This window comes from Ambystoma mexicanum, chromosome 1p (genome assembly GCF_040938575.1).
Source record: "Ambystoma mexicanum isolate Mex_15411 chromosome 1p, UKY_AmexF1_1, whole genome shotgun sequence".
NCBI classification, from domain to species: domain Eukaryota; kingdom Metazoa; phylum Chordata; class Amphibia; order Caudata; family Ambystomatidae; genus Ambystoma; species Ambystoma mexicanum.
The window spans coordinates 598,399,590-598,418,930 of NC_090921.1; the positions used below are offsets into that span (position 1 = coordinate 598,399,590).

Consider the following 19,341-nt stretch of genomic DNA (forward strand, 5'->3'; position numbering starts at 1 on the left):
AGAAGAGCAAGAACAAACAGCATATACAGTACATCTAACTAGCTTTCAAAAAGTGGGACGTTCTGCACATGCCTCCCACCTCTCCCTCAAGCTGTGGAGATAATGTGCAAAATGTAAATAACCACTAGCCTATCCTATATGTCTGGATGTGTACATTAGAGGATATGACTACTTTATAAAGCCCTTACAGGACAACAATACTTAGCCTATACATTTGCGGAACCACACATTTGGGCTTTAGTAACGTCTATGTCTGTTTGCCAAAACAGTGTGTGGTTTTGCAGTGATGAGTACAAATCAATATTATTTGATATGTTGTTTTGGAAGGGTGAAATACTGATTTGGTCTTGTTGGCATTCGAAGTCAGTGAACTACAGAATGAATACGGATCTCATCAGCGAGCATTCAACTCATTATGCTATATGACTCGGTAACATACCTTGTAATCTTGAACGCCTCGGGAAGAGAGATTGTATGAGGCCCTGAGCTTTCACTCATTCCATACAGTTCATATACAGGAATATTGAGGCTTAAGAAAAATTCTAATGTGTCCTTGGTGATGGGTGCCGCACCAGTGTAGCATTTTGTGCATCGATCCAATCCCAAAGCTTTACGAACTTTTTTGAACACCAACTTCTTAGCTACACGAAACTTAACCGGCTCATCAGAAACCCTTTTTAAAGAAAAAAAAATATACAAATAGTTAGTTGAATTTTTATAAAGTTCTACTCACTTTACAAACTCCTTCAAAACTATTATCCAGATCATGCCCTTCACCAGCCAGTCAATATAAGCATGGCAATGTTGATCTAAACCACTTGCCAAACACTGACCATGTATTGTCTCTCATCGGGCAGCAGCAGGCATATTTATCCTTGCCAGAACAGTTTACCGATTTCATTTTTAAACAGATTTTCAGAATAGATTAAACTAATACAATATTTCACCACATGCCATTATCAATCAGCTTTTATTTTGGGTCCACTGTTAGGTAAGTCAATAATAAATCTTCCTGACCTGTGTCAACCCCAGAACTTTTTGCTTTACTGGTGGATTATTTGTCCCTATGCCTCAGTGAGTGGGAACATTTTCCACACTCAGATGCTTTTACTCTTTTGATGGGTGTCATTTTTAGGACTCTCAACTGTGTCCTTTTATTTGATCCTCTCACAACTTTTGGTATATACCCTTGTATTGTTACAGGTTGGTCCTTCGGGCTCCCCTTTTACTTTCTGTGGCTGACCGTGTGAGAACTAGAGTTCCCAAGGATAGAAAGGATGTTTTATCCTCTCTAAACTTTATTTAGGTGAGACCAGCACACCCCCACGTTATGTGAAATGCTGGGGAGATGCAATGTATCCCCCTTCTCATATTAACTAACATTTCTGTTACAGGGACAAGTTTACCTTGAATGGCTGGTGGCAGTGATCCCTTTAACTACTTTGGTGCACCGTTACCGTGAGCTGTTTCCACAACCCTGGTAAATGCACCCATGGGTGATCATTTTACCAAAATGGCCCCAGTCTTTTTTCACCATTTTAGTGTTCCTTGTCCCTTTCCCTGCCCTCTGGGGCGGGAACGTCCTTTGTGTGATTCCATCTTCGGCGGGAGATCTTGGTCGAGCCCGCCCAGGCACCACAGCATCTGTGAAGGTAGGAAGCGAGGGAGGAGTCCAAAATTCTGCAGCCCTTTGTCTTCCAGACGGACTGCGAGAATCCAGTTCAAACTGGGAGGCTGGCTTAACTGAAAGGAATGCCAACCCATCCAAGTTTGAATGTTGCACGTCTGTTTGATTGGCTAGGTTCCTGCATAAAAGTCTGATCCTGGAAGTTGAAGAGGTAGTCGACCACTGGACCTGAATCCAAAGAGGAAGATGAAGAGAACGCAGCTGAGATGATTTCCAGCTACCAGAGAACCTGCTGTGCAGCCACAACCTGGTGATACCCTTCCTTCTAAGCAACCTGGGGACTCCAAAGGCGACGACCCAGAGCCTGGTGAGATCCACTCGACTCAAGAAGACCTGCATTTTGAGGCATCCCACGCTGTGCTGCGACCTTGCGGGCTGCAGTACCCAAATACCCTGGGACCGCGAGGCATTGTGCATTGTGCGGTGCATGGTCTTGTGGATTCAGAATCGGACTGACACTTGGTGGCATCCTTCTGGACCTCCAGAGACGTGAATCGAGTCAAAAAGTCCCCTCACCAGAGTGCTGGACCTTGCAAGTGACGAGAATCTGACTGGCAATATTCAGTCTTCTTGCTCCTGAAAGGGACGCCAAAACCACAGAGCTGCATCCAGCAGCAAAGAAACTCTTGCCTGGAGCCTCTCCAGTTAATCCTTGCTGAGAAATCCCTTTCAAAGTCCTGTCTTCTGTCTTCATGACAAAGGAATCCATTGACTGGGATTTTGGCTGTAGATCCATAAGTCTTCCTGCTGCAACTCTTCTTCTAAGCTGAGGTACTGTGTTGGCTGGGGTATTTACTTACCATAAGCCTGTGTGATTTCTGTACATTTTTTGGGGGTGTTCTCAGTGATTCCGAGTCTTTGCATCCAGTTCACCCATGCCCACTGCTGGAATCCTCCTAGGGTGTCTACTCAGAAGACCCTGGACCCTAACTAACTAGTGAAATTCTTACTTGTTTGAACAGTCTGCCCCAGGAACTCTGACTTTTTCTGCAGCTGAGCCCTATCTCACCCTGCCTACAGCTGGCTCCTAGACCACTATGGCTCCGCTTCTGCCTCTGAGTGAACTCCTGCAATAGTCTAGGGAAGGACTGGATAAGTAAAGGATTCTGTCTTTAAAAGTATAACAAGTGTTTAAAGGTCACTTGTAAATGAGTTAGTTGGTAACAGTGGACAGTTACAAAAGTTCTTACTTACCTTGAATGTGTGTTGTGCCATTCTGAAAAGTATATACAAGATTATTTTACTCACCTGTGAATTGGTTGCTGGTCTTCCCCAAATGTAATGCTGTTGGCTTCACTTTACTATTCCTGTTAGGATATAAATATATGAGTGCCCCAATTGAGTCTTGCTTCCCCCGACTTGCTGTTAGCCTGTCTAGACTAAGTCTGCCTTAAGTTATACTGAACATTAAGTTGCTGGTAGCGCCTTTAAAAAGGTATATGGGTTTTACATATCTTGAATAGCTGTGTGCCATCCTAAAATAATTGAGAGTTATTGCTTACCTCAATCTGTGTCAAACTGATCTGAAAAGCGAAAGTAATAGCATATTACAACATTAGGTTTCACCTGCCTATAAAAGCTGTGTGCCATTTAAAAAAAATGTTTTCTGTAGGTGTAGCTGAACTTGGTCTGCCGGGTGCACTCCCAAATTAGTGTAAATAGTTCTTGCGTATCCAAGTCTGTGTTCTAGTGAGCTGAAAAGCAAGTGTAATACTATATTATACCAAATGATTTTGCTCACCTGGTAAAACGGTTATCCTAAATGTAGTTATAGGTATATACTACTCCTTCAATCTATTCTTCACTATTCAGAAAAGTATCCTGGTAACAGTGTTGGTTGATTATGTGATTTCTTCGCGGAGTATTACTGCATAACTGACAGGGTCTACCCTTGATGTACTGTAATCTAAAAGTAACTGATGGTTTTTACTTCCAATGAATACGTGTGGCCTATACTAAATGTGTATGACAAGGTCCGACTTTCCTAGAATTACTGTTGGGTATTCTGAAGAAGGTTTATGCTTTGGTCTGTGTACCTTGAAGCAAAGCATTGTGTTCTTATAAATGTGTTGATGACTATGCAGTACTTACCCCAAGACTTAACTTGGCTTACTTGTATTCATGATAAACTTTTTTTTAATAATAATAATTATGGTTGTAAGTGTTTCTATTGGATCCTTGGTGTACTACAGGTTCTTTGTACCTTCTTAAAGCCCTCTCTGCCTCCAAAGATAGCCTGGCTGCTCTGTCTACGCTACCATATACTCAGGTGGTACAGCCTTATACTAAGAGTGGAGTCTTTTATCATCTCAGTTGAATGTTTTTACTGAGCTGGACTTCAGAAAAACTGTCCCATCATCCATGTTCCCAAATCAGCAAGTTATGCCCTGCATAGTAAATGGTGCATTCTATTGGTTCCCAAACCCTTACGGAATTATTCTCCTCAGCCATACATATAGGACTAATCCGATATCAGATAACAGTAACTACGTTAAACCCTTTCAGAATAATCAAGTTTTGGAGTGTGCGTTTCCAACCCCACCTTAGCTGAGCCATCCACTTACCTCCATTCAAGTAAGTTCCTTTTCTCTGTCTGGAACTCAGTGTATGAATGCCAAGACTGAATCAAGATTATGCAGAGGGTTGTAGGACTCAGAGTACAGGCGCTTTCAGTAAGTAAAGTGGTGTTTCTCTTACAACCACAACCACTTCCGTGTTACGCATGGTAAGGTTAAAAAGCATGAATTGCAGTGGGGGAGGATAAAATGCGACATGGAGCACACGTTCTAGCAAAAAATTGTTCCAGTTGGCTTGGCTGAACTGTGCGTCAGCACTGGAAGTGGGATCCAAAAACAACGTGTTTACAGAAGGTGTGTGCCAATACCTAGACTGCTGCTCCGCAGATGGTGCCAGTGGAAAACAAGTTTCAAAATGGTGGCTAATGTAATTCTAGTCTATAGTTCCCCTTCCTCCATACTTAAGGGATATCGTTCGCTGCAAGGGGATGAAACTGAGCATGATGCGAAGGAGCTTTATAAATTAAAACGGCACACTGAACAAATGGGCGCATGTGGCCACACACTCCGGTACCTATCTCATGGGTGCTGCTTAGGATTTTCAGAATCGGGCCTTTGGACAGATTCTGAGACACGAGCCCTTTTCTGGTGAACAGGAAACTACACTAGCTACTAGACACTATCAAGGAGTGTGGAGGTACCAAAGGTTTCACGTAAACACAAGCGCAGCACTCTTAAAAAATCAAGTTAAGCAGAATGTAAAAATATACAATATTTATTTTATTTGTTTTGCATTTATTAAGCGCACAAAACCCGGAGACAATAAGTCATAGGCGCCCCTTTGCGAGAGCAAACACAGCTAAAGGACCCGTTCTTTGGGAATGTACCCACTCGAGAGTCCGCAGCCACCCTTTAGCTCATTGTACCTATCACAGAAGAAATATCCATTTGCATTTCAGCTTTTGTCCCACCCTCACGTACACAGAAACTGAGCACTAAAATTCAAGTTAAGCAGAATGTACAAATATACAATAATATATTTATTTTGCATTTATTAAGCGTACAAAACCCAGAGGCATCAAGGCGCTGTTACAACCAGGTACTCTTCCATTATGGAATGCAGGTTGGAGGTGAAGGAAAAGCTAACCGAGTCTCAGGCCTTAGGTAAAGAGACTGAGTTTTAAGGCTTTTCTGAATGCCCAGTACAATTATTCCACCCTCAGGTGCGGTGGGAGTGAGTTCCAACGACAGGCGTCTATGGTAGGGAAGCTGGCACCACCACTTTTGGCTCGTTTAGATTTGGGCAGGACAAGTGTGTACATATGCCCTCCTAGTAGGTCTCGCAGACTGTGCCCTAACAAAGTTTTTGGACAAGTAGAGAGATGCAGTGTTGGAGAGGCATCAGTGAGTGATCGACAGTGTTTTGAAGATGATCCTTCCCTTAATCAGAAGCCAGTGGGCATTTCTTCTCCCTGCTGTTATGTGCCATTTTAGGGATATTGAGAGCCGCCCAGATGGCATTGTTTTGGAAGACTTACAGTTGGTGAATGTTACGTGAGGAAGTGGCCGCAAATAGGATGTTACAATAATCCAATCTCACTCGGATGATGGTTCTTGCGATGGTGAGGGAATTGGCGGGGGCTAAGAAGGGTCTGGCAGCGTTAATAAGCTTCGATGTGTAGGCAGCTGATGTCGCAATGCCGTTTACATGGCATGTCATGGAGAGCAAGGAGTCTAAGCAGATGACTAATGTCTCCAGTGCGTGGGAATCGTTCAAGAAGTTGCCAGTGAGGTGTAGCAGGATTTGTATATCATCGACATAGTTCTTGAATGAAATGCTGATGGAGTCTAGGAGGTTGAAATGGGGTTAGGTAAATATGTTGTAAAGTGTAGGTGAAACACAGGAACCTCGGGCTACCCCACATGAAATGGGGGAGGGAGGGGCACATGAGACTTCTGGGAAGACACTAATTGATCGGTCTGCTAGGAATGAAGCTACCCAGGTGGTGACTTCTGCCGAAAAGTTAGCTGCTGAAGTCAGGTGTCGGCAGAGCATTTTGTGGTCCACCAGGTCAAAAGGCAGCAGAGAGATCTAAAAGGAGTAGAAGGATTGGCTTCCCTTCATCTGAGAGAGTCTAGTTGATTTTTTTTAAATCAAGTAGGGCCGAATCCGTCACGTGACCGGGTCTAAAACCCGATTGACGCAAACCTAGGATTTGGTTAGATTCTAGAAAGGGCTGGATTTGTACATATGCAGCCCCATCTAAACGTTTAAGCAGAAAGGGCACTGTTATGATGCGGCGATAGTTGGTGGGCGTAGGTGGGTCTAGCAAAAACTTTTAGGTGGGGGGAGGATCATGCTTCCTTCAGTGCAGCAGGAACCGTACTTGTGAGGAAGGAGGCATTGATAAAGCTGGTGATAAAGGGAATCGAGGGATTCTGCATGCTCTTTGATCACAGAGGGAGGGCATATATCACCTTTACATCTGGAGGGTATGAGAGTTGCAAGGATGGAGCCCTCTTCCGTTTTTGTGACCAAGTTAAAGTTGAAGGTAGCTTGATCTTGGTGGGTTGGGGGTGGTTTGGGGAGCGGGGCTTTGATAGTGGATTGCTTGGTGGCAATTTTGTCTTGTAGGGCGATTTTCTTTAGCAAGGCCTCTTGAATGTTCGAGGACAATGTTTCATCTTTGGTGATACCTGTGGGGCCAGAGTAGGGGCTTCCAGTTCCTTAAGGATGGTGAATAGCTCTTTCGTATTTGAGTTAGCCATTACAATTCTGTCGTTCTAAGAGGTAACCTTAGCCTGGGTTATAGCTAGTTTGTATGTACTGGCTGTGGATTTGAATAGGGCCATGTGGGTCTCTGTTTAGTGTTTCTTCCAGGCTGCTTCTGCCTGGCACTTCTTAGCTCAGGTTTTGGAGTTCCTCCGTAAACCAGGTGTTGGCATGGGAAGAGTACTTTTGCCTTGTGTGGTGCTAATGGGGTGAAAGTGTCCACTGCAGTTTCCAGTGACTTAGTGTAAAGGTCAGCAAGCGCCACTGGTTTGTCAACCCACTGAGCAAGGTCGTCAGTATGAAGGTTGGAGAGAAGAATAAGTTACTTACAACCTGTAACATTCTTTCAATTGGATGTTCCTCCCATGTATTCCTCATCTTAGATATTTGTATCTTCCAGCTTTGCTGCTTTGGAAAAACATTTTCCCACCAGAGGGCGCTGTGCTCGAGGTTGTACCATCGATGTCCCTTGGGGGCTGCCATCGAGCGTCAACGTCATCCGTAGTATGTAGAGCTCAAGCCACGCCCGTTGACTTCAGTTCGGTTTTTACGATATGTTGAAGTGCATCACGTGATAAGGCATTCATTGACCTCCAACTCTTAAGGAATTTAGAGAGCAACGAGCGTAAACTCTAAGGCGGGGTAGGCTGGGAGGGTCGATGAGGAATACGTGGGAGGAACATCCAATCGAAAGAACGTTACAGTTGGTAAGTAACTTGTTCTTCGAGTGGCTAGTGTCCTCCCACGTAGTCCTCATCTTAAATGGGCTGCCAAAGCAGTATGAAGTCGGAGGAGAGAGTACCAGAAGAACAAGTTAATTCTTACCTGGTAACGTTCTTTCGACGGGATGTTCCTCCGACGTATTCCTTATCTTTGATAATACGTTTCCAGCTTGTTGGCCTTGGAAAATTTTTCTGTAGAGGGCGCTGCGCGTCGACGTCCGCCGGGTCGATGTCCTTCGACGGCCACCGTATTGGCGCCGACGTCACAATGCCCATAAATAGCCACGCGCTGCATCCGTTGCTCAGTTCCGTTTTGTAGCATAAGAAAAGTCATGCCTGAATTGGTTAGTGACCTTGAAGGAGCGTAAGCTGCAACCACAAGGGAAGTTATCACTGCAGGGATGGTTGGGAGGGGCGATAAGGAATACGTCGGAGGAACATCCAGTCGAAAGAACGTTACCAGGAAAGAAGTAACTTGTTCTTCGAAGGGATTGTGTCCTCCGACGTATTCCTTATCTTTGATAGACTCCCATAGCAGTGGCATGTATTTGGAGGCGGGAGTGAGAGTGTTATGTATCCCTTTAGGGATGGACCGAATGTAATACGGCCTTGCCAAATCTGGTCTCTTGAGCAGTGGAGGAATCCAGATTGTAAAATTTTGTGAATGTATTTGCGGATGACCATGTGGCAGCCGCACATATGTCCCGGATCGGTACCCCTCTTTGGAGAGCCGAAGAGGCTGCGATACCCCTGGTTGAATGAGCCCTGATATTTTGGGGTGGCTCTTTCCCTGCTAGTCTATAACATTCCAGGATGGCCAAAATAATCCACCTGGAGATGGTTTGTTTTGTTATAGGTAGTCCCAACTTGTGACCCGAGTATCCTACAAACAGTTGGTCTGCTTGTCTGATCCTAGCCATTCTGCTGATGTAGAAGCTGAGAGCTCGCCTAGGGTCCAGCCTATGTAGCCTTTCCTCCTCTTTCCCCGGATGGGGAGGAGGGTAGAACGAAGATAAGGTAATTTTCTGAGTAATATGAAATTCAGAAACCACCTTTGGGAGGAAATTAGGCTTCACCTGTAGGACAACTTTGTCCTTGTGGAAGATTGTATGTGGGGGTTTACAGGAGAGAGCTTGTAGCTCGCTCACCCTCCTAGCAGATGTTATTGCTACCAATAGGACAGTTTTAAGCGTGAGAAATCTCAGCGCGCAAGAGTGAAGTGGTTCGAAGGGAGTGCCCATTAAGAAGTTTAAGTCTACATTTAAGTCCCATAAGGGAACCTGGAATGGTTTTGGAGGGTAAACATTAGTTAGTCCCTTGAGAAATTGTACCACTAGAGGAATTTTGAAATACGATGGTTCCTCCGCAGTGCGCTTGATAGAAAGAAAGCGCTGCAAGATAGCCTTTTACAGTGCCCACTTGAAGGCCTGAGTTTGCCAAGTACAGTAGAAACGATAACGCTGTTGGTGTACCACATGAAAAAGGGTCGATATTCTCTTCCCTACACCAGCTGCAAAATTTGTTCCAACGGCAGCGGTATAAAGACTTTGTTGCCGGTCTTCTGGCCGAAAGCAACACCTCCATGACGTCATCAGGGAGATCCCAATCCTTGTACCTCAACCTTTCAGAAGCCGAGCGTGAAGGTTGAGGGTTCTGGTGTCTGGATGGAGAACCTAACCTCCCTTCTGCGAGAGAAGATTCTCTTTGAGTGGAAGACGGATTGGAGGACAGATGGACATATCTAGAAGGTCCGGGTACCACGTTCTCTTGGCCCAATCCGGGGCAATTAGGATCATGGTTTTCCGGAATCTTCTCAACCTTCTGATCATTTGAGGAATAACAGGGACTGGAGGGAACGCGTAAAGGAGTGGAAACTCCCAGTCCACTACGAACACATCTCCTAGAGCTCCTCTCGGGGGAAATTCCCTTGAACAGAACAGGTCGCACTTCTTGTTGTTGCTTGTGGCGAACAGATCCACCTGAGGGGTTCCCCAAAGGGTGAAGATCTCTTGAAGGACTTCCTGAGCTAGCTCCCACTCGTGGGTGACTGTGCTCTGCCTGCTCAGAGCGTCCGCTGTCAAGTTCTTCTCTCCGGCTAGGTGGACTGCCGATCGAGAGATTCCTTCTTGGCTTGCCCTAAACCAGAGCTGCATCGCCTCTCTGCACAGTGGCAGCGATCCTACGCCTCCTCTTTTGTTGAGGTAGTGCATGGCCACCGTGTTGTCAGTCGTCATCAGGACATTTCTTCCCTGTACTGATGGCAGGAAAACTTTCAGCGCTAGTCTGTTTGCTCTCAGCTCTAATAGGTTGATGTGTAGTCTGGACTCCGATGGAGACCAACGGCCGCTGATGGTCAAGTCGTTGGCATGGGCTCCCCACCCCGTGAGTGAGGCGTCTGACTACTGTTATCTCCGGCCATGGTTGCCAAAACAGTTCTCCTTTCAAGATGTTCTCTGGATAGGCCCACCATTGAAGGTCACGGGCTACCTTGTCCGGAATCCGGAGGAGATCTGTCATTCTCCCTGAGAATTGGACCACGGACCTCAGTGCCCACTGAAGAGATCTCATTCTCAGGCGAGCCTCTGGCACAAGGAAGATGCAGGATGCCATGAGGCCTAGCAACCTCAAAAAGTCGAAGGCTGGGAGACGTTGGGCATTTTGAAACTTGGTGACCATCTGTAGAATATCTGGAGTCTCTGTGATGGCATCATCTGTGACTTCTTTAAATTGAGGGAGAAGCCCAGTCTGAAGGAAGTGGTAGACATAATCTAGCTGGGCCTGGGCCTGTTCCAAAGATACAGCCCTGATCAGCCAGTCGTCCAGATAGGGGTAGACGTGGATCCCTTCCCTCCTTAGACTGGCCGCCACTACCGACATCAGCTTGGCGAAGACCCTCTGGGCGGAGGTCAGCCCAAATGGCAGAACTCGCCAATTGCGAACCTCAGGTATTTCCTGTGTTTGAGATGGATTGGCACATGGAATTAAGCATCCTGAAGGTCCAGAGATACCAGCCAGTCCTGGAGCTGGAGGGCCTGAAGGATCTGAGAGAGAGTTACCATCTTTAACTTGTCCTTCCTGAGGAACTTGTTCAATTCTCGTAAGTCCAGGATGGGTCTCAGTCCTCCGTCCTTCTTTGGTATGAGAAAGTAGGGGGAGTACCAGCCCTTGTTCCTTTCCGCTACAGGTACCGGTTCTATGGCACCTTTCTCTAGCAGGTCTATAATTTCCTGCAAGAGGAGCGGATCTGAAACTTTCAGAGAGCTGTTCCCCGGTGGATGACTCTGAGGAATGTGTAGAAAGGGTAGGCAGTAACCTTGGGCAACTGTTTCCAATGCCCAAGCATCTGACGTTATAGCCTGCCATTCCGTCAGATGGTGAGTTAACCTGCCCCCTACAGGTGTATTGTGTGGAAAGGCCTCAGTGGTTTGGGGGCGGCTGATGCAGATGCCGAGGGTAAAGAGGCACCTGCTGCTGCTGCTGCGGCCTTAGTACTTTTGACCCGTCCACTTCGGGTGGATCTCCTTTGGCCTCTTTGAGCCGGCTGTCCTCTGCCTTTCCCGAATGCGGAATAATAGCGAAAGGACTTTCCTCTTCCAGAGGTTCCTGAGGGGCGAAAAGAAGGTTGGCGGATAGCGGCTCCTAAAGATTTTGCTGCTGCTTTAGAAGTCTAACTTTTCCAGACTGTCATCAGCCTTTTTCCCGAATAATGAAGAGCCGTCAAAGGGCATATTCAAAGGTCTGGCCTGTACATCTGGAGCAAAGCCCGACTTTCGCAACCACGCATGCCTGCGGATTGTTGTACTTGCCGCCATGGCCCTGCTGATACTGTCAGCGGAATCGATGCCAGTTTGAAGTGATTCGCACATGGCATCCTTGCCATCTTTAATAATGTTAAGGAAGGCTTCCTTTTCCTCTCCTTCGGGTATGCAGTCAGCCACTGATGAAGCACACTCCCATAGTGTGTGACTGAACCTGGCGAGCGTACTGGTGGCGTTGATGGACTTCAACGCCATACTACAGGCAGAGAAAACTTTCTTCGCCATAGAGTCGTACCTCTTGTCATCTCTATCCTGTGGGACAGTACGGTAAGCGGTCCTACTGCTAGATGAAGTTGCCGCTTGAACCACCAAGCTCTCTGGAGTCGGGTGTTTTGATAAGTATTCAGGGTCAGCAGCCACTACCCTATACTTGGTTGACAATCTTTTATTGACTGCAGGGATCACTTCGGGAGTTTCCCAATTAGATGCAATTTTCCTTTGTAAGGCTGCATGGAAGGGGACCACCGGGTCCTCCTGTAGGCCTTTTTTTCTAATATATCTGTCGTCCTGTTGAAAAACAGGTGAAGGCGGAGACCAACCCATAAACTCAATAATTTTTGCCATCAGGGTTCTATAGGGTGTTTCTGCATGTTCCCCTGGGTCTGGCTTAACAAATTCCACTTCTGGGGAAGTGTCCAGCCTGCTTGCCTCATGTAGTGACTCCTGTAGGTCCTTCAGCCTTCTTTCCTCAGAGGTGAAAGCCTCTGCAATAGGCAGTGTGGTCCTCTGTAACCCAAATGTTTCCTGGTCAGAATCTTTCCTCCTCTTCATAAATTGAAGATAGTCCAGGGTACTCTGACCTCCGAAATGGAGTAAAACCCATCTCTAAGGGAGAAGGAGCCAAACTCGTCGTTATTGGACGAGAAAACGTCGATGCCGATTTAACAGGCATCGAAGGCGCCGAAAAAACTGGAAGGGGTCTCTAAGAACTCGAGAGGATCGGGATCCTACTCGAGGGCATCGACGACGGTCTCGGCGTCGTGCCTGAGGCCCTTGAAATTACTGTTGGCTGTGGAGTGGCCTTGGTCCTCTCTTTCATCGGCGTCGACGATGGCGTCGAGTCGATCGACCGATGTGTCGGGGAACCCTTCGACAACGGCGTCGAAGGAATCTTCGACGACGGCGAAGACGGTGCCTTCTTACCCGATGGCTCATGGCGCTCTTGGGTGGAATGTTTCGCCGGGTGCTGCGACTCGCAGTGTTTTGATTTTTTGGGTTTTTCACCCGGGGTATCACCCCTCAGCTGTCTTCGAGGGGGTCGAGGCCACGTTCTCGAAGACGCTTAACATTTTATTTCTGAATTCCTCCCACTCAGCTTGAGAACTGTTTAGTGGGACAGGAGACCCTTTCTGGGGTCACAGAAGACGACGAGGAATGGGACCTTCAACGTCTCTGAGTGTCTTGATCTCGACGAATGGTGGGAGCTGCTTCGAGATCTAGAATGGGAATTTTTTGACGGCGAGCAGACGAATGCCTCGACTCAGCCGACAAAACTTTCGAGGAGGTTTTGGCTGATTTACCTCTCTCGAGCTTCCCCTTGCGCTCCTTCAAGGCTTTCGCCGTCATGGACATGCTGTCCTCACACTCCGAACAATGGTGCTCGGATCCCAAGCACCATAAGCAGATCCTGTGAGGATCCGTTTTTGGCATTTTGTTACCGCAGTCTCGACATTTCTTGAAGCCGGATCGCGGCGTCGTCGGTTCTGATGAAGAAGCCATCGAGAACGATAAGGTATATTCGAGTGGAAATAGATAGTTATCCTGACTGAACTGAGCAACGACGTTCCGAGGCACCACGAAGCGCGGAAAAACCGAACTCAACAACGGACGCAGCGCGTGGCTATTTATGGGCATGGTGACGTCGGCGCCGATATGGTGGCTGTCGACGTGCAGCGCCCTCTATAGAAAAAATTTCCGAGAACAGCAAACTGGAAACGTATTATCAAAGATGAGGAATACGTGGGAGGACACAATCCCTTCGAAATGTTATTCATGAACCGTGTGAAGGACTGCTTTTGCAAAAAGGACACTTTGAGATGATGTGAAGTCCAAGCAATAGTGCTTCACGAAGGTGTGCATTGACGACCAGGTGTCCGCTGCACAAATATCTTGCACCAGGACACGCCTCTGAAGAGCCGTTGAAGTCGCCATGCCCCTCCCTAGTTGAATGGGCCCTAAGCCAATTTTGAGGTTCTTTACCAGCCAATTTATAGCATTCAGTAATTGCCAAGATTATCCATCTGGACAGCATCTGCTTTGTTACTGCTAAACCCAATTTGTGTCCAGTATACCCGACAAAAAGTTTGTCACTGTTGAAATTTAGCCAATCTGGAGATATAGCAACTGAGAGCCCTTTTTCGTGTCCAGCCTTACTTGCATGCGGAGGAGGAGGATAGAAAGAAGGTAAGGTAATTTTTTGTGACAGGTGGAAGTCAGACACTTTTTGGTAAAAAAGAAGGTTTGACCCTAAAAGTAACCTTGTCCCTATGGAAAATGGTGTGAGGCGGCTTACAAGAGAGCATGTTCAACTCACTCACCCTGCGGGCTGGGCTGATGCAATTGCCACTAGCGGAATTGTCTTCAAAGTGAGGAGCCTTAACGGGCAAGAATGTAATGGCTCAAAAAAGATACATGTGAGAAATGTTAGAATTAAATTTAAATCCGAGATGGGAACCTGAAAGGGTGTTGGAAGGTACACATGTGTGCACCCTTTCAGAAATTGAAGAAGCAAGGGCATTTTGAAGAAAGACACTTCTTCTGAGGAGTGCTTAAAAATAGATAGCGCTGCGAAGTATCCTTTTATTGTACCAACTGGGAGTCCCAAATTGGCCAAGTGTAAGAGGACAGAAAGTACTGTAGGTGTATCACATAAAAATGGATCCACATTCTTATCCCTGCACCAGTTACTGAACTTGTTTTAATGACACGGGTACAAGGATTTAGTTGCATGACTTCTGGCCGAAAGCAAAATCTCCATTACGTCATCCGGGAAATCCCAATCCTTATATCTCAGCCTCTCAGAAACCATGCGTGAAGGCCGAGTGTCTTGACATCTGGATGGAGAACCGGACCTTCCTCTTGTGAGAGAAGATCCTCTTTGTGGAAGACGTATTGGAAGGCAGATGGACATGTCCAGAAGGTCCAGGTACCACATCCTCCTGGCCCAACCCGGGGTAATTAGGATCATGGATTTCCTGAACTTGCTCAACCTCCTGATTACATGAAAAATCACTGGGACTTGAGGAAACTCGTATAGAAGTGGAAATTCCCAGTCCACTACGAATGCGTCCCCTAGAGATACTCTTGGAGGGAATTAACTTGAGCAGTACAGTTTGCACTTCCTGTTGACACTGATCGCGAACAGATCCACTTGAGGGGTTCCCCAAAGAGGCGAAGATCTCTTGAAGGAGTTCCTGAGCTAGTTCCCACTCGTCCTCCGCTGTGTTCTGCTCTCCGGCTAGGTGAACTGCCAATAGAGAGATTCCTTCTTGCATTGCTCAGAACCAGAGCTGCAATGCCTCTCTGCACAGTGGTAGTGACCCTACGCCTCCTTTCTGGTTGCGGTAGTATAGTACATGGCCACTGTGTTGTCCGTCATTACCAGGACATTCTTTCCCCATACAGAGGGCAGAAAGGCCTTCAGCACTAGTTCGATTGCCCTCAGCTCCAAAAGGTTTATGTGTAGTTTGGACTCCGATGGAGACCAAAGACCGCTGATCGTCAGATCAATGGTATGAGCTCCCCACCCCGTGAGTGAGGCGTCCGTCACTACTGTCATCTCCGGCCATGGTTGCCAAAAAGATTCTCCCTTGAGGATATTTTCCTTGCAAGCCCACCATAGAAGATCTTGGGCCACTCTGGCCAGGACTTGTAGAAGATTTGACATTCCCTGAAAATTGGGACCATTGAGTCCTGAGGCCCCATGGAAGGGATCTCATTCTCAATCTGGCCTCTGGAACCAGAAAAATGCAGGATGCCATGAGGCCGAGCAACCTCAGACAATCTAAGACCGGCAGATGTTGGGAATTCTGAAACTTTGTTAGCATCTGCAGAATGTAGTGAGCTCTCTTCTCGGGAGGCAAGGCTTTGCCCGAGGAAGTATCCAGGACTGCTTCCATGAATTGGAGCTTTTGCAGTGGAATCATTTGTGACTTCATGTAATTGAGGGCGAAGCCCAGTCTGTGCAAGAAGTGGCAGGTCATGGTCAGATGTTCCAGGTCTCGTTCATGTGAACTTGCCCTGATTAACCAATCGCCCAGGTAAGGTTAGACGTAAATACCCCCCCCCCCCCCTCTACTGAGAGTTGCTGCCACCACAGCCATCAGCTTGGTGAAAACCCTTGAGGTGGAGGTCAGCCCAAATGGCAGAATTCGAAATTGATAATGAGAACCGCCAATTGCGAACCTCAGGTACTTTCTCTGCTTGAGATGAATCGACAAATGACAGTAAGCATCCGGAAGGTCCAATGAAACTAAGTAGTCTTGGAGTTGGAGAGCCTGAAGGATCTGAGAAAGGGTCACCATCTTGAACTTGTCCTTCCTCAGGAATTTGTTCAAATTTCTGAAGTCCAAGATGGGGCTCAATCCTTAGCCGTTCTTGGGACTGAGAAAATACGAGTACCAACCCTTGTTCCTCTACAAGACAGGTACATGTTCTATTGCACCTTTCTCTAGCAGGGTTATAATCTCCTGCACAAGGAGCGGGTATGGAATTTTGATAGAGTTGGCTCCCAGTGGATGGTCCTGAGGCCTTTGTCGAAACGGAAGACAGTAACCATGGGCTCCGCCATTCGTTTAGATACCGAGTGACCCTGCCACCCACTGGGGTCTTGTGGGTAAAGGTCTCAGAGTGGCTTTGCAGCGGCTGAGTTGCCACTGCTGGGGATGATCCAACACTCCTTCCTCTTCCACCATGAGGACATTTCCTTTGTTGTGCTTTTTGATTGGCCTGTCCTTTCCCTCTCCCAAATGAGTACAATCGAAAAGGACAGTTCCTCCAGGAAGATGACCCTGAGTAGGAGTGTTGTTGAGGTTATCTTATAGAGGCGCTAAGTGATTTAGCTGCCGCTTTCGATGTCCGCAGCTTTTCTAAACATTTGTCCACCTTGCTGCCAAACAATCTCAAGCCATCAAAAGGCACAATTGAGTAATCTGGATTGGACATACGGTGCGAACCCAGACTTCCTCAGCCATGCACATCTACGCAGGACTGTGCTAGACGCCATGGACCTGCTTATGCTGTTGACAGTGTCCAATCCTGATAGGAGACATTCCCCCATAGCCTCCTTTCCATCTCTGGCGGCTGCAAGAAAACCTTCCCGTTCCTCGCCTTCAGGAATATGTTCAGCCGCAATAGAGCTGTTACTTCAGAACCCTGATCGTGCCGAAGTAAAATTCTATCGCGCCGATTGGGCGGGGACACTAGCGACGTGCTTGCTTTATAAAGATTTCAACGTTTGGGTGTTTGGTTTCAAGCCTTACGGTATCATTGCTCAGTACCTCCTGAAATATCCATCTCCAGCTATACGATCCGAATTCCAACGGTTTAGATTTAATCTATGGGGTACGAGAGATTTATTATCTAGACGGAAACTGATCCCGCAGGAACAGAACTATTGCAGATATTGCATTGATGTACAGCAAAAAGAAACTCTGCAACATCTGCTAGTGGATTGTCCGTCTTTAATGTTGGTGAGAGAGAGAGACTTTCAGAACATCACCTTTCACACATGCACTTCAAGTGACTACAAATGGCAAATTATGTTTTCTACCTCCACAGAAAAAAGTACATATCTCCATTGTTCAATACTTAAGAATGGTTTTGCCTGTTGTAGCTGCCTCAAATTAATTTTGTATGGGTTCCCATTGGTTCATGAGAGGCGTTGTGCTTGGTCATTTTAAGAAATGTAAAGCATTTTTGTTTTTATTCATCGTTTGTGTTTAATATGTTTATCTTTTGTACCCCTGGTATTTTATTCTATTTTCTCCTTTTTGCTGATTTTACTGCTTCTGTATAATTGTGTATTTTCGTATATATTTGAAAAGTTGTGTATCAACTCAAGAGTGCAAGTCACATTCGTAGATTTTAAGGCCATGCTGCCGAAGGAAAAAAACCTTCCTGGCCCAGGCATCAATCCTTTAGTCATCCTTAACCGGGAGGAATCGAAGGGTAGGCCGAATGCCTAGTAGATGTGGCCGCCTGCATCACTAAGTTCTCGGGCGAGGGATATTTTGCTGGGTATTCTGGGTCAGAAGAGGAAGGCCTGTACTTCCCTACACATTATTTATAGCTGGGCCAGAATCTGGGGTTTCCCATGTGGCCATGACCCTTTTCTGTAATACTTTATGAAAGGGGAGGACATGGTCCTTTGAGGGCCTTCATTAAAGACGTCTGTCATGTCATCTTGATCAAAATTAGGGGAACTAGTGTTCCATCCCATGAACTCAATGACCCTAATCATCAAATTTCTGTACCCAGAGTCTGCATGGTCTGCAGGGTTGGGTCTATCAAAATCTACTTCAGGCTAAGTTTCCAGGCTAGTAGGCATTCATACACGTCAGCCATCTTAGATCTAGGGTCTATTAATTCTTCAGGGACATCTCTAATCCCAAATTTCACTCCAGTCGGAGTAATGTCCTCTTCAGAGGAATGCTCCTCATAAATGGATGACAGACCTGAAGAAGTCTTGTTTAGGGTGTGGATGGTATATTTTTCTGGGTGACTCAATAGGCATCGACCTCAGCTTCAACAAAGGTATCTATTTTGGCGCCAGAATTAAAGATGGCCTAGACAATGGCGTCAAAGGCCTCAATGGCATCTTCACTGGCTTTGACAAAGTCGAAGGAGCCTTCGATACAGCCGAGGAAGGCGTCAACACCATCTTCGAAGTTGGCTTCAAGAGCGCTTTTGACAGATGCGAAGTATGCTTCGACATCGATGGCGGGTGTATTCCCGGCGCCATCTTGTTAGTCATGTCCGGTTATGCACCAGTAGGTCTGAACTTTCTTTACAAGGTGTTGGGGAAATTTCTTCCAACGATACCCCCGTCGGATTTCGCGCGTCTGGTCTTCGACTTCCCCGTCACCTTTGGAGTGAGATGGGGCATGGTCTCCACGCTGCTTTTTCGAGGGGCTCTGGGCCGCGTTCTCGATAATTTTCATCATCGAAGCACTAAAGGCCTCCAATTTTTTGGGGGAATCATGTTTGAAGGGTACGGGATGATGTCGTCTTGTCTTCGATTCTTAGACGAAGAAAAGGAAGATTTCCTCGAACGACTTCTCGATCTCGATTTCCTCGACCTAGGTCGTGATTTTTCACTCTATTCTCTCGATTCTTTTTTCTTTCTCGAAGACTTCGAGGATTCCTCCCCCACCGCCAGTTTACCTCTACGTTCCTTAAGAGCCTTATTGGTCATAGCCTGACGGGAACCGCAATAGCCGATCCGATGGTCAGGGCCTTAACACCAGAGGTAATTTCGATGGGGGGGGGGGGCGGTCAGTGATCAACATCTTCCCGCACTTCTGACATTTCTTAAAGCCAGTTTTGGGAATGGAAAGATTTGACAAGGAAGACATTTCGCAGAAAACTGAAGTGCCGTTTTCGTGACACGAAGCAGTAGCTATTCCAAAAACGCAACTGAAGCCAACGGGCGCAGCTCGAGCCCATTATACTACGGATGACGTTGACGCTCGACAGCAGCCCTCGAGGGACATCGACACTACCACCTTGAGCACAGCGCCCTCTGGTGGGAAAAATGTTTTCTGAAGCAACAAAGCTGGAAGATAAGAATATCTAAGATGAAGAATACATGGGAGGACAATCCATT

At 46.7% G+C, this 19,341-nt stretch overlaps 1 protein-coding gene across 3 annotated transcripts in view; it reads right to left on the reverse strand.

The window, feature by feature from the left end:
- ACSBG2 (acyl-CoA synthetase bubblegum family member 2) overlaps positions 1-19,341 on the reverse strand; it is an 811,342-nt gene that overhangs the window by 167,730 nt on the left and 624,271 nt on the right. For all 3 annotated transcript variants that reach the window (XM_069649557.1, XM_069649556.1, XM_069649555.1), the window contains exon 11: positions 440-673. In XM_069649557.1, coding sequence (XP_069505658.1) covers positions 440-673 — 234 coding nt within the window. The remainder of the gene's footprint in view (positions 1-439; positions 674-19,341) is intronic.